The 19,667-nt window shown below is 40.3% G+C and overlaps 1 protein-coding gene across 4 annotated transcripts in view; it reads right to left on the reverse strand.

Annotated features, from left to right (window-relative positions):
• Window positions 1-19,667, reverse strand: part of RAPGEF4 (Rap guanine nucleotide exchange factor 4) — a 318,960-nt gene that overhangs the window by 225,705 nt on the left and 73,588 nt on the right. Inside the window, exon 1 of one of the 4 annotated variants that reach the window (XM_029224813.1) lies at window positions 13,487-13,877. The exons of 2 other annotated variants lie outside the window; for them this stretch is intronic. In XM_029224813.1, coding sequence (XP_029080646.1) covers window positions 13,487-13,498 — 12 coding nt within the window. In that variant the 5' untranslated portion in view covers window positions 13,499-13,877. Of the gene's footprint in view, window positions 1-13,486; window positions 13,878-19,667 lie in introns of those variants that run through there. One more of the 4 variants, XM_029224812.1, reaches the window with a different exon arrangement.

Genomic DNA, 19,667 nt, shown 5'->3' on the forward strand with positions numbered 1-19,667 from the left:
CTTTGCATAATGGGCCATGCTATAGCTAATTTTTAAAAGTACCACTGTCTGACCCTCAGAACGGGAGAAGATATTTGCAAATGAAGCAACTGACAAGGGATTAATCTCCAATATATACAAACAGCTCATGCAGCTCAATATCAAAAAACAAAAAACCCAATCAAAAAATGGGCAGAAAATCTAAATAGACATATCTCCAAAGAAGACTACAGATGGCCAAAAAGCACATGAAGAGATGCTCAACATCACTAATTATCACAGAAACGTAAATCAAAACTACAATGAAGTATCACCTCACACAGGTCAGAATGGCCATAATCAAAAAATCTACAAACAATAAATGCCGGAGAGGGTGTGGAGAAAAGGGAACCCTCCTGCACTGTTGATGGGAATGTAAATTGGTATGGCCACTATGGAGAACAGTATGGAGGTTCCTTAAAAAACTAAAAATAGAACTACCATATGAGCCAGCAATCCCACTCCTAGGCATATATCCAGAAAAAACATAATTCCAAAAGATACATGCACCCCAATGTTCACTGCAGCTCTATTTACAATAGCCAGGACATGGAAGCAACCTAAATGCCCATCAACAGAGGAATGGATAAAGAAAATGTGGTACATATACACAATGGAATATTACTCAGCCATAAAAAAGAACAAAATAATGCCATTTGCAGCAACACTGATGGACCTAGAGATTGTCATAATAAGTGAAGTCAGACATAGAAAGACAAATATCATGTGATATCACTTACATGTGGAATCTAAAAAAAAAAGGGCACAAATGAACTTATTTACAAAACAGAAGTAGAGTCACAGATGCAGAAAACAAACCTATGGTTACCAGGGGATAACGGGGGTGGGGGAGGGATAAATTGGGATTGACATATGCACACTACTATATATAAAATAGATAACTACTACGGACCTACTGTATAGCACAGGGAACTCTACTCAACACTCTGTAATGGCCTATATGGGAAAAGAATCTAAAAAAGAGTGGATATATGTATATGTATAACTGATTCACTTTGCTGTGCGCCTGAAACTAACAACATTGTAAATCAACTATACCCCAATTAAAAAAAAAAAAAGAATGAGAAAAAGAAAAATAAATAAAAGTACCATCGTCTGAAGTTGTTCAGTTAGTTTTATGGTCATTATTAAATGTGGATGGTTTGGGGAGGAGGTATGCAACTAAGAACACAAACCACACTTCCATGAAAAATTATTAAAGTTCAATCATTTTGGAACTAAATACAAAATATTCAAATGTGCTCTATTTAGAGGGGTGATGGATCCATAAATGAGAAATACCTATTTTAAAACAGGCTTTGGTAGAAAATCTCAAAGTAAAGCATTTCTGTTTTGAGCCTAAAACCTGGCATTTTTTTCCTATTTCTTTTTCACTACAAAGAGTTTCCGGATACCAATGGCAAAGCCTTAGAACCACAATGAAATTTATTTTTCCATCTCCATTCCCACCATCACAAATTCTGTAAAGATGCATGAAATTAAGTGTAAATGTTCGTATTCTCCCACATAAAGGAGGAACATGCTATATAATCTGGTCTGGATCCTTTTGATTCTATGGAAAATGGTCCTTAATCTCCCTGGAAAAACACACCCCTTTTGGATTAGGATGAAAGTATGGACCTTCTTTTCAGAAAAATACACACACAAAAAAATATCAGAGGTTGGCAGGTTTCTCAGTAGCTACTCCATGAACTCCCAGGGATCACAAATCCCGGAGTAGAAGCACCTGCTCTGGACAATTCCTCTTTCCTGACACTCTACACACAGACCTATGTATCAATGGACTAAATAAGTTCTTCTATTACTTCAGGGCAAAACACGAACATTTGGGTCTAACTCTAATTTTTTCCTAAGCAAATGGAAAGCTCTTTTTATGCCCAAATTCCCCATAACTGAATTCAGGATACCTAAACTATATTCTTGAGACTAAATGTAAATGTAAAATACAAATGAGCACGATGTTTTTCAATCAGATCTGGCCTTTACACAGATGTCATGGATCCCTCAAACATGATGCTCTAGGGGGCTCACCTGCCTCTTACCTGAGACTGGAGAAGATTCCCCCAAGTCCCAGGGGAACACAGATGAAAGACTCAGTGGAACATTCTATGCCTTTGATAAAAGAAATTTTCACATATTGAGATATAGGGAAGTCATTCTGGCTTATACATGAGTTAACTTGAATTTTTTGCTAACTAAAACAGCCTGTTTGAGGCCTATCACACATACATTGTACACCTGCTTTAATTATTAAAGAAAAAGGTGCATTGACCAGAAGAGAAGAATGTCCATGTTAAAAATAAAGATTAAACGCCTCCCTTCCTTGGACGCCATTGCTGGTTCTCCTTCAGTGATAAGACTCCCTTCCCAGGTGCCAAGGCCACACTGACTCGCTGTATATGTGCTAGTCTGGTTTGTTTGTTTTTGAAACCTTGAAGAAACGTATCCCTGACTTGTTCAAGGTTCTTTGCTCTGACAAGATATGAAACTGTGCTGAAAACCCTGATTCTCCGGAGCAGCTTCTCAGAGTAATCTGGGAAGCTGGCTTCTGGGCTAGTTCTCAGTTTGGCTCAAATAAAACTCTTTTCTACTCTTATTATTGTTTATTGATTATCTTCATCAACACCTTCTGTGACCCAAGGACCCAGGCTTGATGGTCACTAGGAACTCTTGCTGCATCAGGGTCAGCAGACCCCCCAGTGAAAGCCCCAACTGATGAAGCCCTGCAGGCCTCCAAACACAGCAGAAGCCAAGTGGACCCCTCTGCATGCCTAGGCCAGTCCTTAGCTTCCTCTGCGTCAGTCTGGAAGCAACATTTGGCCTCTTGCTCAGGGCTCTCTCAGCCCCAGCAGCTCTCAGCTTCCAGGTTTCTTGGTCTCTTTGAAGAATGGCAGCGTTCTGGGCCTTCCTTTTCCTTTAACTTGAGCAATCCCAGACGTTGGCCTTTCTGATCCGATCCCAACCTGTCTTTCTCAGAGTCCTTTTCTTTCTGATCATCTGGATCCTCAACTCCTCAGGAGGAAACTCGGCCTCCTCCCAGCCTTCCATTCGCAGGCAGATCTTATTTAGAAAATGAACTGCCAACAGGTAACACCTAGGTGAACGGGCTGCCGACCTTCTTTCCTGATGTTATTCACCTGATCTAGAGAAGGTGGTCTGGGAGACGTGAGAAAGGAGACAACGTCTGGGCTGCATCACGGTACAGGTGGAGAAGAGAGATGACTGGAAGCAAAGGGAACACACAGCAAAGAGACTGGGAGGCAGGGTGGGAGTAATAGTTAGCAGACCTGAAGCTGGGGTCTGCTAGGGGCTGTTTCACTGAGGATGTGACCTTCAGTCTCTTAGTTAACACTTCTGGGCTTGTTATGTGGTTTTGCTCCAGGGAGCAAACAGGTACAAAGCTAGTCTCTGGAAAAACTGAAGGAGGGCTTCAGGGAGGGGAGGAAGGAGATAAAAACCCTGTTCTGACATGCACCCCCATGTTCACAGCACTATTCACAATAGCCGAGACATGGAAACAACCTAGATGTCCATCGACAGATGAATGGATAAAGAAGATGTGGTACATGTATACAGTGGACTACTACACAGCCACAAGGAAGAATAATGCCATTTGCAGCAACATGGATGGACCTAGAGATCATACTACATGAAGTAAGTCAAAAAGAGAAAGACAAATGCCATATGATATCAGTTGTATGTGGAATCTAAAATATGACACAAATGAACTTATCTATGAAACAGACTCACAGACGTAGAGAACAGACTTGTGGCTGCCAAGGGGGAGGAAGAGTGGAGGAGGGATGGGTTGGGAGTTTGGGATTAGCAGATGCAAACTATTATATATATAGGTTGGATAAACAGCAAGGTCCTGCTGTATAGCACAGGGAACTATATTCAATACCCTGTGATAAACCAAAATGGAAAAGAATATGAAACAGAATGTAGATATGTATAACTGAATCACTTTGCTGTACAGCAGAAATTAACACAACGTTGTAAATCAACGAGGCTTCGATTAAAAACAAAAACATCCCTGTTCTGTTCTCAAGAAAGGCCAGGAGGCTCCAGTGGGCTCTTGTCTCCATGAAGAACTTGAAGATGAGAGAAACTAGCCCTCGCAGTGAGAAGGCTGCGATGACCCTCTCTGTGTCCCCTCAGAACACAAATGTGTTTCGTCTGCAGCACCTGTATCCTTTAGCCTGCGTCCAACTGGCATCTTTCTGTCAGTCACACTCCTATCAGCCTCATGACGACAACACACAGAGGAGGTTTTCTCTGGAAACCCTCTGACTCTCCCTGGCAGATACTCTGTCCTCCTCCCACCTCCAGCCCCTGCGTGCACCTCTGCTGTAGCTCATATCTATTCATATGGTAAGATTTACTTTCATATATTTCTCTTCATTAGACTGTGAGCTCCTTGAGGGTCACACTCTGTTCAGGTCTGTGTCCCAGTGCCCAGAGCAGCCGCGGGCATTTAGTGGATGCACCACATACGCTTGCTGACATGATTTACGCTGATAAAAATATGTGTATAAATTAGTAGAGGCAATATGGCTGGGAAAGGATACAGGGACAAATTTAGAGAACTTCGAATGCCACGGTAGATACTTTACACTTTCCCCCGGGCAGCAGTGAGAGCAGCACCAGGTGTGTGAGCAGGCACGTGTGTCTGAACTCCTGCTCTGTCTGTGTGTCCATCCTTCACTGCCTCTCAAGGCATTTACTGGATGCTCCTTTGGAGCTAAGAGATTGATTACATCATATCGTTTCTTCCAGCCATATGTGATAGGATTACTGTACCCCCCTTTTGACAAATGAGGAAGGAGGTTCAGGGAGACTGTGTAACGTGCCTGAGGACACAGAGCTGGTGGGAAGCAAAGCCAGGACTGTCATGATCTAGCCAATTCCACTCCACGGCCTTTAAACACTGCACTGCCTCCCTTACTTTGGCTGAACTTGAGGCGAGACACCAGCGGTGGTGGGATGGGATTGGAAAGGAAGAGATAAATAAACGGTTGTAAAGGGAGACTGGCTAGCACAAGAAGGAGCAGGGGAACAAAGTTAAACCGAAGTACTGAAGAGTAAAGTATCATGGTATCAATAACATGTTTTCAAATGGTTTGGCAAAACAAACATATATGAGCATATGTATTCGTGTCTACATATACACACACAGAGAAATGTAAATATATATATGGAGAGAGAAAAAGTTGTTTCAATTTTTCTGAGTGTTTGAAAGTTTGAATAAATAGTCAGAGGGGAGAAAAGACAAGTTTGACATTTCAGACCTAAAAGAAGTCTGGAGAAGGGGCCAGGATGAGGAAGAAGAAAATACAAAGCAACAAGCAGAAAGCAAGAAAGAGAATTTGAAGGAATTAATTGCCAACTGTGCTAAAACATCCCTAAAAGTTTATTAACAAAACCAGGACTCACTAGGATGATTATGAACATGCTTACAATTATTATTACCAGGAATTCATGTAAGGATTTTAACTTATTAATTTTCACTTACTAACGAGCACCTTGTTTAATATGCTATCTGCTATGTTTGATGAAACCTTTGGTAATTATGGAAAATTATGGTAGATTTAATGGATTTAGAATTTATGTACATTAAATATTATGAAAAATGAAAATAGACCAAGACAAGAATATTTGCAGGAATTACAAAAAAAGGTTAATGTCTTGATCAAATAAAGCATACACATAAATTGGTAAGTAAATGCCAATGTATGTATGAGTAACATGTCCTGAAAGAGAAAGTATAATCAGTAAAGAAATATTTAAGACTTTACAACAAATGCTAAAGGAACTTCTTTAGGCAAGAAACACAAGAGAAGGAAAACACCTACAATAACAAACCAAAGACAATTAAGAAAATGGGAATAGGAACATACATATCAATAATTACCTTAAATGTAAACGGATTAAATGTTCCCACCAAAAGACACAGACTGACTGAATGGATACAAAAACAAGACCCATATATAATGCTGCCTACAAGAGACCCACTTCAGACCTAAGGACACAAACAGACTGAAAGTGACAGGATGGAAAAAGATATTCCATGCAAATGGAAATCAAAAGAAAGCTGCAGTAGCAATTCTCATATCAGACAAAATAGACTTTAAAATAAAGACTATTACAAGAGACAAAGAAGGACACTACATAATGATCAAGGGATCCATCCAAGAAGAAGATAGAACAATTCTAAATATTTATGCACCCAACATAGGAGCACCTCAATACATAAGGTAAATACTAACAGCTATAAAAGGGGAAATCGACAGTAACACATTCATAGTAGGGGACTTTAACACCCCACTTTCACCAATGGACAGATCACCCAAAATGAAAATAAATAAGGAAACACAACCTTTAAATGATACATTACACAAGATGGACTTAATTGACATTTATAGGACATTCCATCCAAAAACAACAGAATACACATTTTTCTCAACTGTTCATAGAACACTCTCCAGGACAGATCCTATCTTGGGTCACAAATCAAGCCTTGGTAAATTTAAGAAAATTGAAATTGTATCAAGTATCTTTTCCGACCACAATGCTATGAGACTAGATACCAATTACAGGAAAAGATCTGTAAAAAATACAAACACATGGAGGCTAAACAATACACTACTTAATAACGAAGTGATCACTGAAGAAGTCAAAGAGGAAATCAAAAAATACCTAGAAACAAATGACAATGGAGACACGACGACCCAAAACCTATGGGATGCAGCAAAAGCAGTTCTAAGAGGGAAGTTTATAGCAATACAATCCTACCTTAAGAAACAGGAAACATCTCAAATAAACCACCTAACCTTGCACCTAAAGCAATTAGAGAAAGAAGAACAAAAAAACCCCAAAGTTAGCAGAAGGAAAGAAATCATAAAGATCAGATCAGAAATAAATGAAAAAGAAATGAAGGAAACGATAGCAAAGATCAATAAAACTAAAAGCTGGTTCTTTGAGAAGATAAACAAATGTGATAAAACATTAGCCAGACTCAGCAAGAAAAAGTGGGAGAAGACTCAAATCAATAGAATTAGAAATGAAAAAGGAGAAGTAACAAGTGACACTGCAGAAATACAAAAGATCATGAGAGATTACTACAAGCAACTCTATGCCAATAAAATGGACAACCTGGAAGAAATGGACAAATTCTTAGATAATGCACAACCTGCCAAGACTGAATCAGGAAGAAATAGAAAATATGAACAGACCAATCACAAGCACTGAAATTGAAACTGTGATTAAAAATCTTCCAACAAACAAAAGCCCAGGACCAGATGGTTTCACAAGCGAATTCTATGAAACATTTAGAGAAGAGCTAACACCTATCCTTCTCAAACTCTTCCAAAATATAGCAGAGGGAGGAACACTCCCAAACTCATTCTATGAGGCCACCATCACCCTGATACCAAAACCAGACAAAGATGTCACAAAGAAAGAAAACTACAGGCCAATATCACTGATGAACATAGATGCAAAAATCCTCAACAAAATACTAGCAAACAGAATCCAACAGCACATTAAAAGGATCATACACCATGATCAAGTGGGGTTTATTCCAGGAATGCAAGGATTCTTCAATATACGCAAATCAATCAACGTGATACACCATATTTACAAATTGAAGGAGAAAAACCATATGATCATTTCAATAGATGCAGAGAAAGATTTCGACAAAATTCAACACCCATTTATGATAAAAAACCCTGCAGGAAGTAGGCATAGAGGAAACTTTCCTCAACATATGAAAGGCCATATATGACAAACCCACAGCGAACATCATCCTCAATGGTGAAAAACTGAAACCATTTCCACTAAGATCAGGAACAAGACAAGGTTGCCCACTCCCACCACTCTTTTTTTTTTTTTTTTTTGCTGTACATGGGCCTCTCACTGCTGTGGCCTCTCCCGTTGCGAAGCGCAGGCTCAGCGGCCATGGCACACGGGCCTAGCCACTCCTCATCATGTGGGATCTTCCCGGACCGGGGCACGAACCCCTGTCTCCTGCATCAGCAGGTGGACTCTCAACCACTGTGCCACCAGGGAAGCCCTCACCACTCTTATTCAACATAGTTTTGGAGGTTTTCGCCACAGCAATCAGAGAAGAAAAAGAAATAAAAGGAATCCAAATTGGAAAAGAAGAAGTAAAGCTGTCACTGTTTGCAGATGACATACTATACATAGAGAATCCCAAAGATACTACCAGAAAACTACTAGAGCTAATCAATGAATTTGGTAAAGTAGCAGGATACAAAATTAATGCACAGAAATCTCTGGAATTCCTATACACTAACGATGAAAAATCTGAAAATGAAATTAAGAAAACACTCCCATTAACCATTGCAACAAAAAGAATAAAATATCTAGGACTAAACCTACCTAAGGAGACAAAAGACCTGTATGCAGAAAATTGTAAGATACTGATGAAAGAAATTAAAGATGACACAAATAGATGGAGAGATACACCATGTTCTTGGATTGGAAGAATCAACATTGTGAAAATGACTCTACTACCCAACGCAATCTACAGATTCAATGCAATGCCTATCAAACTACCACTGGCATTTTTCACACAACGAGAACAAAAAATTTCACAATTTGTATGGAAACACAAAAGACCCCGAATAGCCAAAGCAATCTTGAGAACGAAAAATGGAGCTGGAGGAATCAGGCTCCCTGACTTCAGACTATACTACAAAGCTACAGTAATCAAGACAGTATGGTACTGGCACAAAAACAGAAATATAGATCAGTGGAACAGGATAGAAAGCCCAGAGATAAACCCACGCACATATGGTCACCTTATCTTTGATAAAGGAGGCAAGAATATACAGTGGAGAAAAGACAGCCACTTCAATAAGTGGTGCTGGGAAAACTGGACAGGAACATGTAAAAGTATGAGATTAGAACACTCCCTAACACCATACACAAAAATAAGCTCAAAATGGATTAAAGATCTAAATAAAAGGCCAGAAACTATCAAACTCTTAGAAGAAAACAGGCAGAACACTCTATGACATAAATCACAGCAAGATCCATTTTGACCCACCTCCTACAGAAATGGAAATAAAAACAAAAATAAATAGATGGGACCTAATGAAACTTCAAAGCTTTTGCACAGCAAAGGAAACCATAAACAAGACCAAAAGACAACCCTCAGAATGGGAGAAAATATTTGCAAATGAAGCAACTGACAAAGGATTAATCTCCAAAATTTACAAGCAGCTCATGCAGCTCAATAACAAAAAAACAAACAACCCAATCCAAAAATGGGCAGATGACCTAAACAGACATTTCTCCAAAGAAGATATACAGATTTCCAACAAACACATGAAATTATGCTCAACATCACTAATCATTAGAGAAATGCAAATCAAAACTACAGTGAGATATCATCTCACACCAGTCAGAATGGCCATCATCAAAAAATCCACACACAATAAATGCAGGAGAGGGTGTGGAGAAAAGGGAACACTCTTGCACTGCTGGTGGAAATGTAAATTGATACAGCCACTATGGAGAACAGTATGGAGGTTCCTTAAAAAACTCCAAAAAGAACTACCTTATGACACAGCAATCTCACTACTGGGCATATACCCTGAGAAAACCATAATTCAAAAAGAGTCATGTACCAAAATGTTCATTGCAGCTCTATTTACAATAGCCAGGAGATGGAAGCAACCTAAGTGTCCATCATCGGATGAATGGATAAAGAAGATGTGGCATATATACAATGGCATATTAGCCATAAAAAGAAACGAAATTGAGTTATCTGTAGTGAGGTGGATAGACCTAGAGTCTGTCATACAGAGTGAAGTAAGTCAGAAAGAGAGAAACAAATACCGTATGCTAACACATATATATGGAATCTAAGAGAAAAAAAAAAAGGTCATGAAGAACCTCGGGGTAAGATGGGAATAAAGACACAGACCTACTAGAGAATGGACTTGAGGATATGGGGAGGGGGAAGGGTAAGCTGGGACGAAGTGAGAGAGTGGCATGGACATATATACACTACCAAATGTAAAATAGATAGCTAGTGGGAAGCAGCCGCACAGCACAGGGAGATCAGCTCGGTGCTTTGTGACCACCTAGAGGGGTGGGATAGGGAGGGTGGGAGACGCAAGAGGGAAGAGATATGGGAACATATGTATATGTATAACTGATTCACTTTGTTATAAAGCAGAAACTAACACACCATTGTAAAGCAATTATACTCCAATAAAGATGTTGAAAAAAAAAAAGAAATATTGAAGAAAATCCCTACCATCCCAGCAGTAATCAAACAAACATGATAACAATATGATGGAAAATAAACATATAAACATATATAAGTATATATACAGACACATATATATAAATGTATACAAAAGGGTCATGCTAACCAAGGCTGGATGTAACAGGCATGCTCAAATACTCTTGATGGCAGGATAAAAGTCACTGAAAATAAATTTGGTCATATTTATCAAGAGCCATAAAAGTCATCATGGGAAAACTTTTTCTGGGAATTTATCTTAAAGAAGTGATTCTCAAAGTATAGTCCAGGGATGAGGCAGATCTAGACATTCTCAGCGAGTCCATGAGTTCAAAACTCTCTTCATAATAACACTAAGATATTACTTGCCTTTTTCACTCTTATCTCTCACAAGGGCACAGTGGAATTTTCCAGGAACTACGTGATGTATAATGACACCATTGTTCTCACAACTAAGAGAATGCGTGCTTGTAGGACTGGAATTTGGGGGTGATTTTGCACCTTATTCTCACACTTTTAATAAGCAGACCACAGAGGTCACCTCTAATCACAAAGCTTCAAATCAATCCCCCTCACTCTTGTCTCTAAAGTACTGATGGCCATTATCACTTACATCTGGCAGAAACCCCAGTTTGGAAGCAGAATGTCTGTATGAGGGAAGGAATAATTACACTGGGAAAATTTTACACAGACTAGTAAGGAACCAACATATTATTCAATCGTAGAGCCTTAGCACTGGGCAAAGATGCCAGCCAGGTACATGTAGAAGCAGCAAGTGCAAAGCAGCAGAGTGGATACCAGAGCCTGGAGCTGGAGGACAGGGGTTCTCGGGAGATTCATCTGGGGAGCTTTAAGAAGCTATGATGCCCAGGCCCCACCTTCTAGAGATGCTGGCTTCACTGGTCTAGAGAGGGCCCATGCACGGGAATTTTCTACTAACTCCCCAGGTAATTCTAACATGGAACTAGTTTTAGGAATTACAATTATAAATGAAAGATAACAAAAAGGTTTTCTTGCCTTTCAAATAATGTATTTTGATACAATATGAACTTTTGCCTATACTTTATCCTTTTCATTCACGTAATTTGTGGCTCTGCCTTCTTGAATTTGCAAACCGAAAGGCAAGGACGAGGCACTAAATTTTTCAACTCATAAGGCACCTAACATTCAACATTAACTTGAACCACTGCTGTCAGCAAGGCAGGATTTCAGTAAAGGTACATTTATTTTACAGACAGGTGGCCTAGGAAGCTGGAGAGCTTTCGAAAAGGGCATTCAGCAAAGTTGGGTTAAACCAGGAATAGATCAGAATTTCAGGCCAGAACACTCGACCACATCAATAGCCTTGAGAAGGTCTGTCTTGCATTTATTGGTTTGAGTTCGACAGCTCAAAACATTGAGGTCAGTGAGATCAACCCCAGGCAAGACTGCAGGAATTCGGAGCTGCCGGCTTTGGGACAGGATTTCCTGCTGCTCCTTCCTCGGTGTCAGACACCCTGCCCCAGTGACTGTGCCCTAACCTCTCCGCAGTGGCCTGTAGACTACACAGGAGTGGAATTTGGCCTGATGAGAGGAGGAAAGTCCCATGACCAGAGGGCTCCTGACACATAAAGAGCTTAACGATATCCCCAGCGCATACCACGTGTTCCTTCTGAAAGTCTCAAATTCTTAAAAGTTTTCCCAACTAGAACTGCCTTTGCCCTGGGGACCCGTTAAACCTCAGAACAGATTTCTCCAGACGACGACTGAACAATAAACAAAACACAAAGCCAGGCATTTGGAAATACAACACATGACACCCTCAGAGGGCAGGCAGACCCCTAACCAAGCCCGCCCAGGGGTGCAGGACAGGAGGAGAAGGCAGCAGGCATCACAGCACAAGTGAGGAAGCCCTGCCTCTTCTGTGTGGTCAGTCCCTTGTGACAAGCCTGTCTCAAACACTGTAATTTGGTTAACTGACCCCAGTCCTTGTGGGAGGCTGAAAAACAGCCTTGTTAGCCACACAAGAATTCACCAGATCTCTTTGTCTTTGGATGAAATGATAGCCTGGGTGGAAATGAATCTCTCCCTGCCCTCCGCCATATGTCCTTCAGCACCCTGTGTCTTACCTTATGGGACTTTTCAGTTCGTCTGATATCAGGGTGATTTGTGTTTATGCTTGTCTGTTTTCTCCACTAGGATCGTAAACCAGGAAGACAGATGCGGTGCATTGTGCACCTCCCCGTGGTGGGAGCCAACTATGTTTGTCGAATACGACAGAAGCTTCTAGAGATGAAATTTTCAAAGTGGGATCAATTAACATTGAGTCGAACAGCGCTTTAGCAGGCATGCAGCCCAGCAGGTGAGCTGAGACAGTGAAGAGGGCCGCTGCGAGATTAGAGTGTGGGGAGAGGATTGGGGGGGGGAGGTGTCAACAGCGTGCAGGTAAATGCACAACCAGGGGAAGGATTTCAAAACCTCCACCAACAGCGACTCCTAAAAGACGTGAGGGACCACTGCACACTCCCGAAATGAACACCCGAAGGAATACCAGCTCAGAAGCAATACCAGCACCTTGCCAGCAAGCCCACCCGCAACATCTGGGCATTCCTGGCACCTGCCAGCCAAGCCTCGATCTGTTCAGACCCCCTGATCATCTTCTGAGAAACAGTGAGATCACAGCTTTTGGAGCTGGCCAGACTTCAAGTCATCAATAATGTAACAGAATTCCCATAAACACTAAGGGCTTCATAGAGTCTGAGAGCTGCAGGCAAGGTGCCTACCAGGGCATCCAGAGGGTGAAATACCAGCACTCTCAATCTGTTTCCTTGCCCCAAATTCATTTTTAATAGATGCCATTCACCAGATAAATACATACATTCAATATTAATGTGATAAATGTAACTCTGCCTACTTATGAACAAATATCTTTATCTCCTAGAAACGTTTAAGATCATAAGGCTAAACAAACATATCCTTCACAGTTAGAAAAAGATGAGCCACCCCTCCCCCCCCACCCCATAAATAAAGATGCAATCAAATTATGTCAGTGCCGTGGTACATATTTAGGTCTGGTGGAACATACTTACAAAAGCCAGAGATGTTTTAGAGTATAATTCCTAGGACTAAACTGCCAACGGTGACATATAATATCTCCCCACTAAAGAATAGAAAAAGACCCATTCTAACCTGGTAGGGCATACGTCCTTCTTTTTCTTTTCCTCAGCGTTCTCAGACATCCAGTGAAGAGCTGTGCTTTATTTGGACAGCAAAATGCACCTTCATCGCTGATTATTTCCTGTTAGTATCTATTACTGTTAAGAGGATCTCAGTCCAGACAGAAAACCGGGGCTGGTGGTTCTTCAGGAAAGCTCAGGCCGTCAAAGGCGATAGGAAAAGACTTCCTATATATACATATATTATTTTTAACTTTACTTATCTCCTAGTAACTTCACTCCCTTCCTTTCTGGATTTGAGTCGTTTCAGCATCCCATGGAAAAGCTTGAGGACAGAGGAGTGAGACCCTGGGGCAGACGTGAGGTCCGAGTCACCGGAGCAGGCTTCCGGCTCGGTTTAAAAGAAGCAGAACAGTGAGGAGAGAGGCAAGAGAACCAGCCAACAGGATGTGTGTGGCTGGAGTTCCTGGCATGAAGTCTTGGCTTTCATGTTTATTTTTGGATGTATTTTTCTTAGCCCTTTGATGCAAATTTCTGGCCTGGGAAGTAATCCTACGGTACAAGCTCCAAAGTTGCCAAAAGTTAAGTACAGGCCTCTGACTTGGGAGAAAACAGGTCCCTTGGCTTTTAGGTTCCAGTTAAGCCTCAGATGAGGGGGTGGGTCCCTGTAACATTAACAGGCAGGCCAGGGGCTGCCCATCTGAGGATGGGTCATGCAGTTCAACCTCAATACCCAGGGCCACTAAACATTTACTTGAAATACCGGTCTACCTTGAAAGCCTAGCATTCATGCAAAAGTGAAACAACCTGAAACTGTTTGCATGCTAAATGAAGTATTAAAACCCACCCAAAGGGCTGCTGAGATTTTTATGTTCGAAGATACTATGTTTTAAGCATTGGGCTTTAATTTTCCTGACAGCCCAAGACAGACAGGAACATCAAATCTATTCAAGCAGGCACAGATGCCTCTGAGAGGTATGTTACTCCAATATGGTTTGTAAAGTGCATCAGCAAAGACCAAGCGGCTGTAATTTCAATAATTCCTATTCTCATAGTGGCTTGAAAGATTATTAATGGAAAAGGGCTTTTTCTCCCTGCATAGTCCAAAAGAGGCAGTAAACAGAAATAGCTACAAAGCTTTTCAGTCCAACAACTGCCAACGTATCTGGTAGAATCGAGAAATAAAACACCGAAAATTAGGGAATAGAGATAGACGTAAAAATATCTCTTTGACAATATTCACTACTCTTAGAAATATTCTTGTTTACAAATTGTATTCTTTTCCTAAGGCAGAAACATGCACATATTTCTTATTCTTACCAGTTTATATCCCAGAAAGCATAAAAAAATTTTTCAGTCAACAATATTTATTGAGGCCACAGACACATTTGGGGAATAAACTCTATGGGATCAATCATTACATCCGAGCAACGGTTCTCTGTGATATTGTATGTCCTGGTTAGAATAAAATCACAAGAGCTTCTGGGTAACGGTTACAGCTAAGAAACCACTTTTATTGTGGCATGGGTCAGACTACAAATTTAAAATAATTGCTTTTATTTCTAAAGACTCTAGTTTCATTGTTGTCTTTAAATTTCAAATAATTCATTCACAAGTGTGTATTATTTTGCACATGCTCAAACATAGCCCACAGTGAAGGAAAGTTTTTGGCCAGAATGACGTTCATGCAATTGGAACACAGGTAGTAGATCACTAGTGCAAGGACCTCTCAGTGGTGTCTTTTATGAGTCTGATGGAGAGTGACTTTCCAGGAGAGTGACTTTCCAATCTACTTCTCTGAACACACTGGACTCACCTCCTCATACAAGTCCATGTACTTGGCATATTCCATGTAAAGATGACAAGACATGCTGCAAACCTAAAAGCATCTTCATCCACGATGTTAGACAGAAAGTCAGGGAGCAAACAAAAAACACTCCTTGTCGTTGTTCTAACCACTGGAAACATTAGACTATATTTGCTGAGAAGATATTCGTGGAATTGGACAGTAAATCAGTATTTATTTATTCCAAGAGCCACCAGCAACCATAGATACTCATTAACACTTGATCCAAGATTATCACGGCTTAAAACTCCCAAGCCCACACTTAAGTACTTTGCCATTTAACTTCCTTACTGAGGATATGCAATGCCACTAGGGTCAAAGAGTTTAAATTACAATTCTCAAGAACTAAAAATGGTACTCCAAGACTTTTAAATTAATTTTTTCTGAATGAAATTCAACAACTTTCTCCTTTCTCTCTCACTCACTCTCCCTCCTGAGATGCTATTGAAAAGTGAGATGTTTTATACCCTAGTTAATATTTTTTATTAAGTTCTAATATCAAAGAGGCATGAAAAGAGGGAAGCATTATTGACCAACTCTGAATAAATTTACTGTAATTCACTTAAGCTAAGAAAATATGACCTGACTTTGAGATGGAGATCCCAGCTCCCTCAAATATGATCATAAATTGGCAACTGAAACATGGAAAGGAAAGAGGAGAGAAAGTTTTCATTAGGAAAGATATAGGGTACAAAGAAAAGCATCAAGCTGCTTCCTCAGTTACATCTTGGGGAATATTTATTTATTTTTGATATATTTATATAGACAACTGAAATAATGCCTCTGGTCACATTTATGACAATTTTAAAAAATACTCTGGGTGCTACCAATTTGACTTACAACACAATAGACAACATAAAGCAAGAGGACTGGGGATGAAATTGAATAGGATTTCAAAATCTCAGGTGTAGTTCTCTGGGTGTGTATCTGCGGAGAGCTGAGGAAACCTGCCTTTGGTCAGGAAAGGAAGCAGGGTTACCTAGCTCTCTGTTGCCATTAAAGTCTCAAGTGTAAGATTTAAAATAGCCTATTCGCTCAGCCTATTAAAGAGCTACTTGTAGACTGCGCTACCTGTTAGTGATTACACACCATAATTTTCCTGGTTAGAAGTAACTCAGATTCCTGGTCCTTGTCAACCACTTTAAGTGACATCAAAGGCATAGATAAGGAGGGAAACCTCAATCTGAGAGTGTTTGCCACACCATGGGCCCACCATGACATTCCTCAAAAGTAAGCAGGCAAATGAGATGAACATGCAAATTTAGACCCATGATTCAGATGATCTAATTTCTACCGTGTGGGAACTATGGCCTAACAGTGAGCTCCTTACCATGCTGATGGGAGAGGCAGGATCCAGCTTAGCTTTCTGCTGCCTTCTTTCTGCCATTTCATGGTTCAGTGAGGCTTTTACCTGAATCCTGAAGCTATGTCACCCTTCCCTTTTGATATTTGGCTACCAGATCTAAGTTAAATTTCAGCTGACAGCATGAGCTTGGGTTTTAATGTTGCTTACAGATATTACGTACCAGTGTGATGAATGGCTGAATTATAGACTCTGTTATCTGACATGATCAAGAAATAGGTGTTCTGGTTATCCAATATTTTGCTAACAGATTAGTGTACATATGCCATCAATGGATCACCTATATTCAAAGAATAGAAACAGAATTTACTTAATGATAATGATATATTATACTCTGAAATAATATTATTGACTTGCTAGTCTATTTTCTCTCTCCTCCAAGTAGAACAGAAGCCCTGGCCCAGAGAGCAGGAGCCCTGTCAATCTTCTTCACTGCTATAGCCAGACCTGACACACGGGAGATTCTCACTAAGTATTTGCTGAATAAATGAATAGTGGAATAAACATAAGTCAATTTTCTTTGCTCGAAAGGTAATTTAGAATTCCACAATTTCTTAGGATCATCATGTACAGTATATGCACAAGTGTGCCCATTAATAAAGTTCTGATTCACACAGGTTGCAAGATAATGGAGTTCCTTGCATTCTCACTTTAGCCAGTTAAAACATTGATGGAGCATCCTATTTGTACTCTGTGCTTGGTTGCATGAACAGGTAAATAAAAATGAAATATCTTACTAATCTCTTGCTCACTATGAGGTTCCAAAACCCAACCTGTAAAATAAGAGGTCAGTCTAAAAACTCTCTCCATCCTTTTCAGCTCACTTAAGTCACTGACAGGGAAGACCAGAATCACGCTCTGAGGTTACAGATGAGGGGTTGGACCCACGGAGATACAAAATCACGTGGCAAGGTTTGGGATGCTAAGGACCACTTTCAACATCAAGAGCCCCATTTAATAATTTTCCTCTAAGGGAAATCTCTGTGAAAACCAGCCCTAAAATATACTCAGATACAATCCAACCAAGGGATCAAACAAATCAAACCAATGCATCACTTATAGTGAGGTATCCAGACATTAAGAGCATCCTAACGTACTCAGTATCACCTTTGACTTCTTGCCAAAAGTGTTTGGCTTGACCTAATCAAACATTTAGCTCTAACTTCCGTTTACAGGAAACCCTGGGGTAGGGGTACAAAAAAAGATACCATGAGAAAATGATCAGACAAACCTTGAATTTGGGAGAAACTGACCTGGCCTTTTTAACAAGTCAGTGTCATAGAGAAAGAGAGACAGAGAGAGAGGGCGGGGGCGGGGTGGGGGGGAGAGACTGACTTAGACATAACAATCAAATGTTAACACATGGTTCTTTATTTGAGTCTGGTTTGAAATAAAACAGATATAAAAATACTTATGGAATAAATGTATTTATTTCTGGATATTTATGGGGAAATTTGAACTGTGGACTGGATATAGATGACATTAGTATATTATCTTTAGTTTTGTAGGTGAAATAATGGTATTATGGGTACGTAGCAGGATATTCTGATTTTTTGGAGAAATATGCTAATATATAGGATGAAATGTCGTGATGCCTGTCGTTTACATTAAAGTGGTTCAGCAAAATCACATGAAGCAAATATGGCTATATGTTAACAACTGCTGAACTAGGTGAGAGTGTATAAGTCGTTCATTGTATTATCCTTTTTGATTTTCCGAACGTCTGAAAATTTCTTAAATAAATTGTTTTTTTGGCCATGCCACGCAGCATGCGGGATCTTAGTTCCCTGACCAGGGATCGAACCCATGCCCCCTGCAGTGGAAGCACAGAGTCTTAACCACTGGACAGCCAGGGTTTTTTAAAGTTAAAAAGTTATTTTAAAGTTAAAATAAGTTTTAAAAAATGTTCACAGGTAGCAACTTCTCAGGCACTTTCTTCGCAGCACTGAGGCCTCCCAATTAAAATAAATTTTTAAATATTGCCACAAACCGTCCTCCACCAGCAACTTGAATAAGTCATCACAGACAAAAGCAGTTATAATGACATACATCACAATTGGAGTCATTTTTGTTCTTAAACCAGTCTTCCGAATTTTCTTTTTGGAAAAGACTTTTCAGCTCACCTTTTAAATGAAAAGATCCAAAAAGCGGCTTATTTGCCTCAAGTTTGGTCCCTTTTAATTGACAGAAAACCTCTCCGCACACACCTCATGCAAACCTACTTTAGGCTCTGCCTTCCTAAAATTCGCTTTTGTCTCTGAACTTTACAGAGCAGTTGGAGCTCTTTAATATTTTCTAAGAGGAACATTTCAAACAAGAAACCCTGCAATTTATTCACTACTGCCAAGAATAAAAGTAACAGGTTTCACCACCAAGGCCTTCCAAGGCTTTGCAGGACTTTCAAGGCAAAGCATCACTCATTCACCTACAGGTTTGCTCCCTTAACGCATCCGTCATTTGTTTGGCTCTGGAGGAAACTATGTGATTACACAAAATTCTTTTTAGATCACGTTTAAAATCTTAGCCACACTGGGACAAGTGGCAAAGCCTGCCAGCTCGATGGGTTAACGCTTGGACGTACTGAGCCAAGGACAAAGATAAGGAACAGCCACAGGTAAAAATCGAAGCTTGAAGAACTGAAAAGGAATGAGCGTAAAGGACGCAAGGGCCTTTCTAAGCACTCCATTTACCGTGAATGCGTGTAAGATGATTTCTTCCCTGTCCTTCTTGTAAATGAGCGTGGTACCCTAAAGGGCGCTGGTAAGCAGCGGGAAATGCACAAGCCGCCAGGACCAGCTGCCTCCATCCACTGCTGTGCTATCCGTGCATTTTGAAGTTGGCAAGTAACCAGCCATCTTTACGACCCTCGTTTCCCATACCTTATTACAGGGCACATCATTTTTTAAAGCATTTAAATGAAGCAGATGTTAACCCCATTCATTCCACTTTCCCAGGGAACATGTCAATGATGATTTTGAAAATGCC

This window comes from Monodon monoceros, unplaced genomic scaffold, assembly GCF_005190385.1.
Source record: "Monodon monoceros isolate NGI ecotype Baffin Bay Population unplaced genomic scaffold, NGI_Narwhal_1 Super_Scaffold_16, whole genome shotgun sequence".
NCBI classification, from domain to species: Eukaryota; Metazoa; Chordata; class Mammalia; order Artiodactyla; family Monodontidae; genus Monodon; species Monodon monoceros.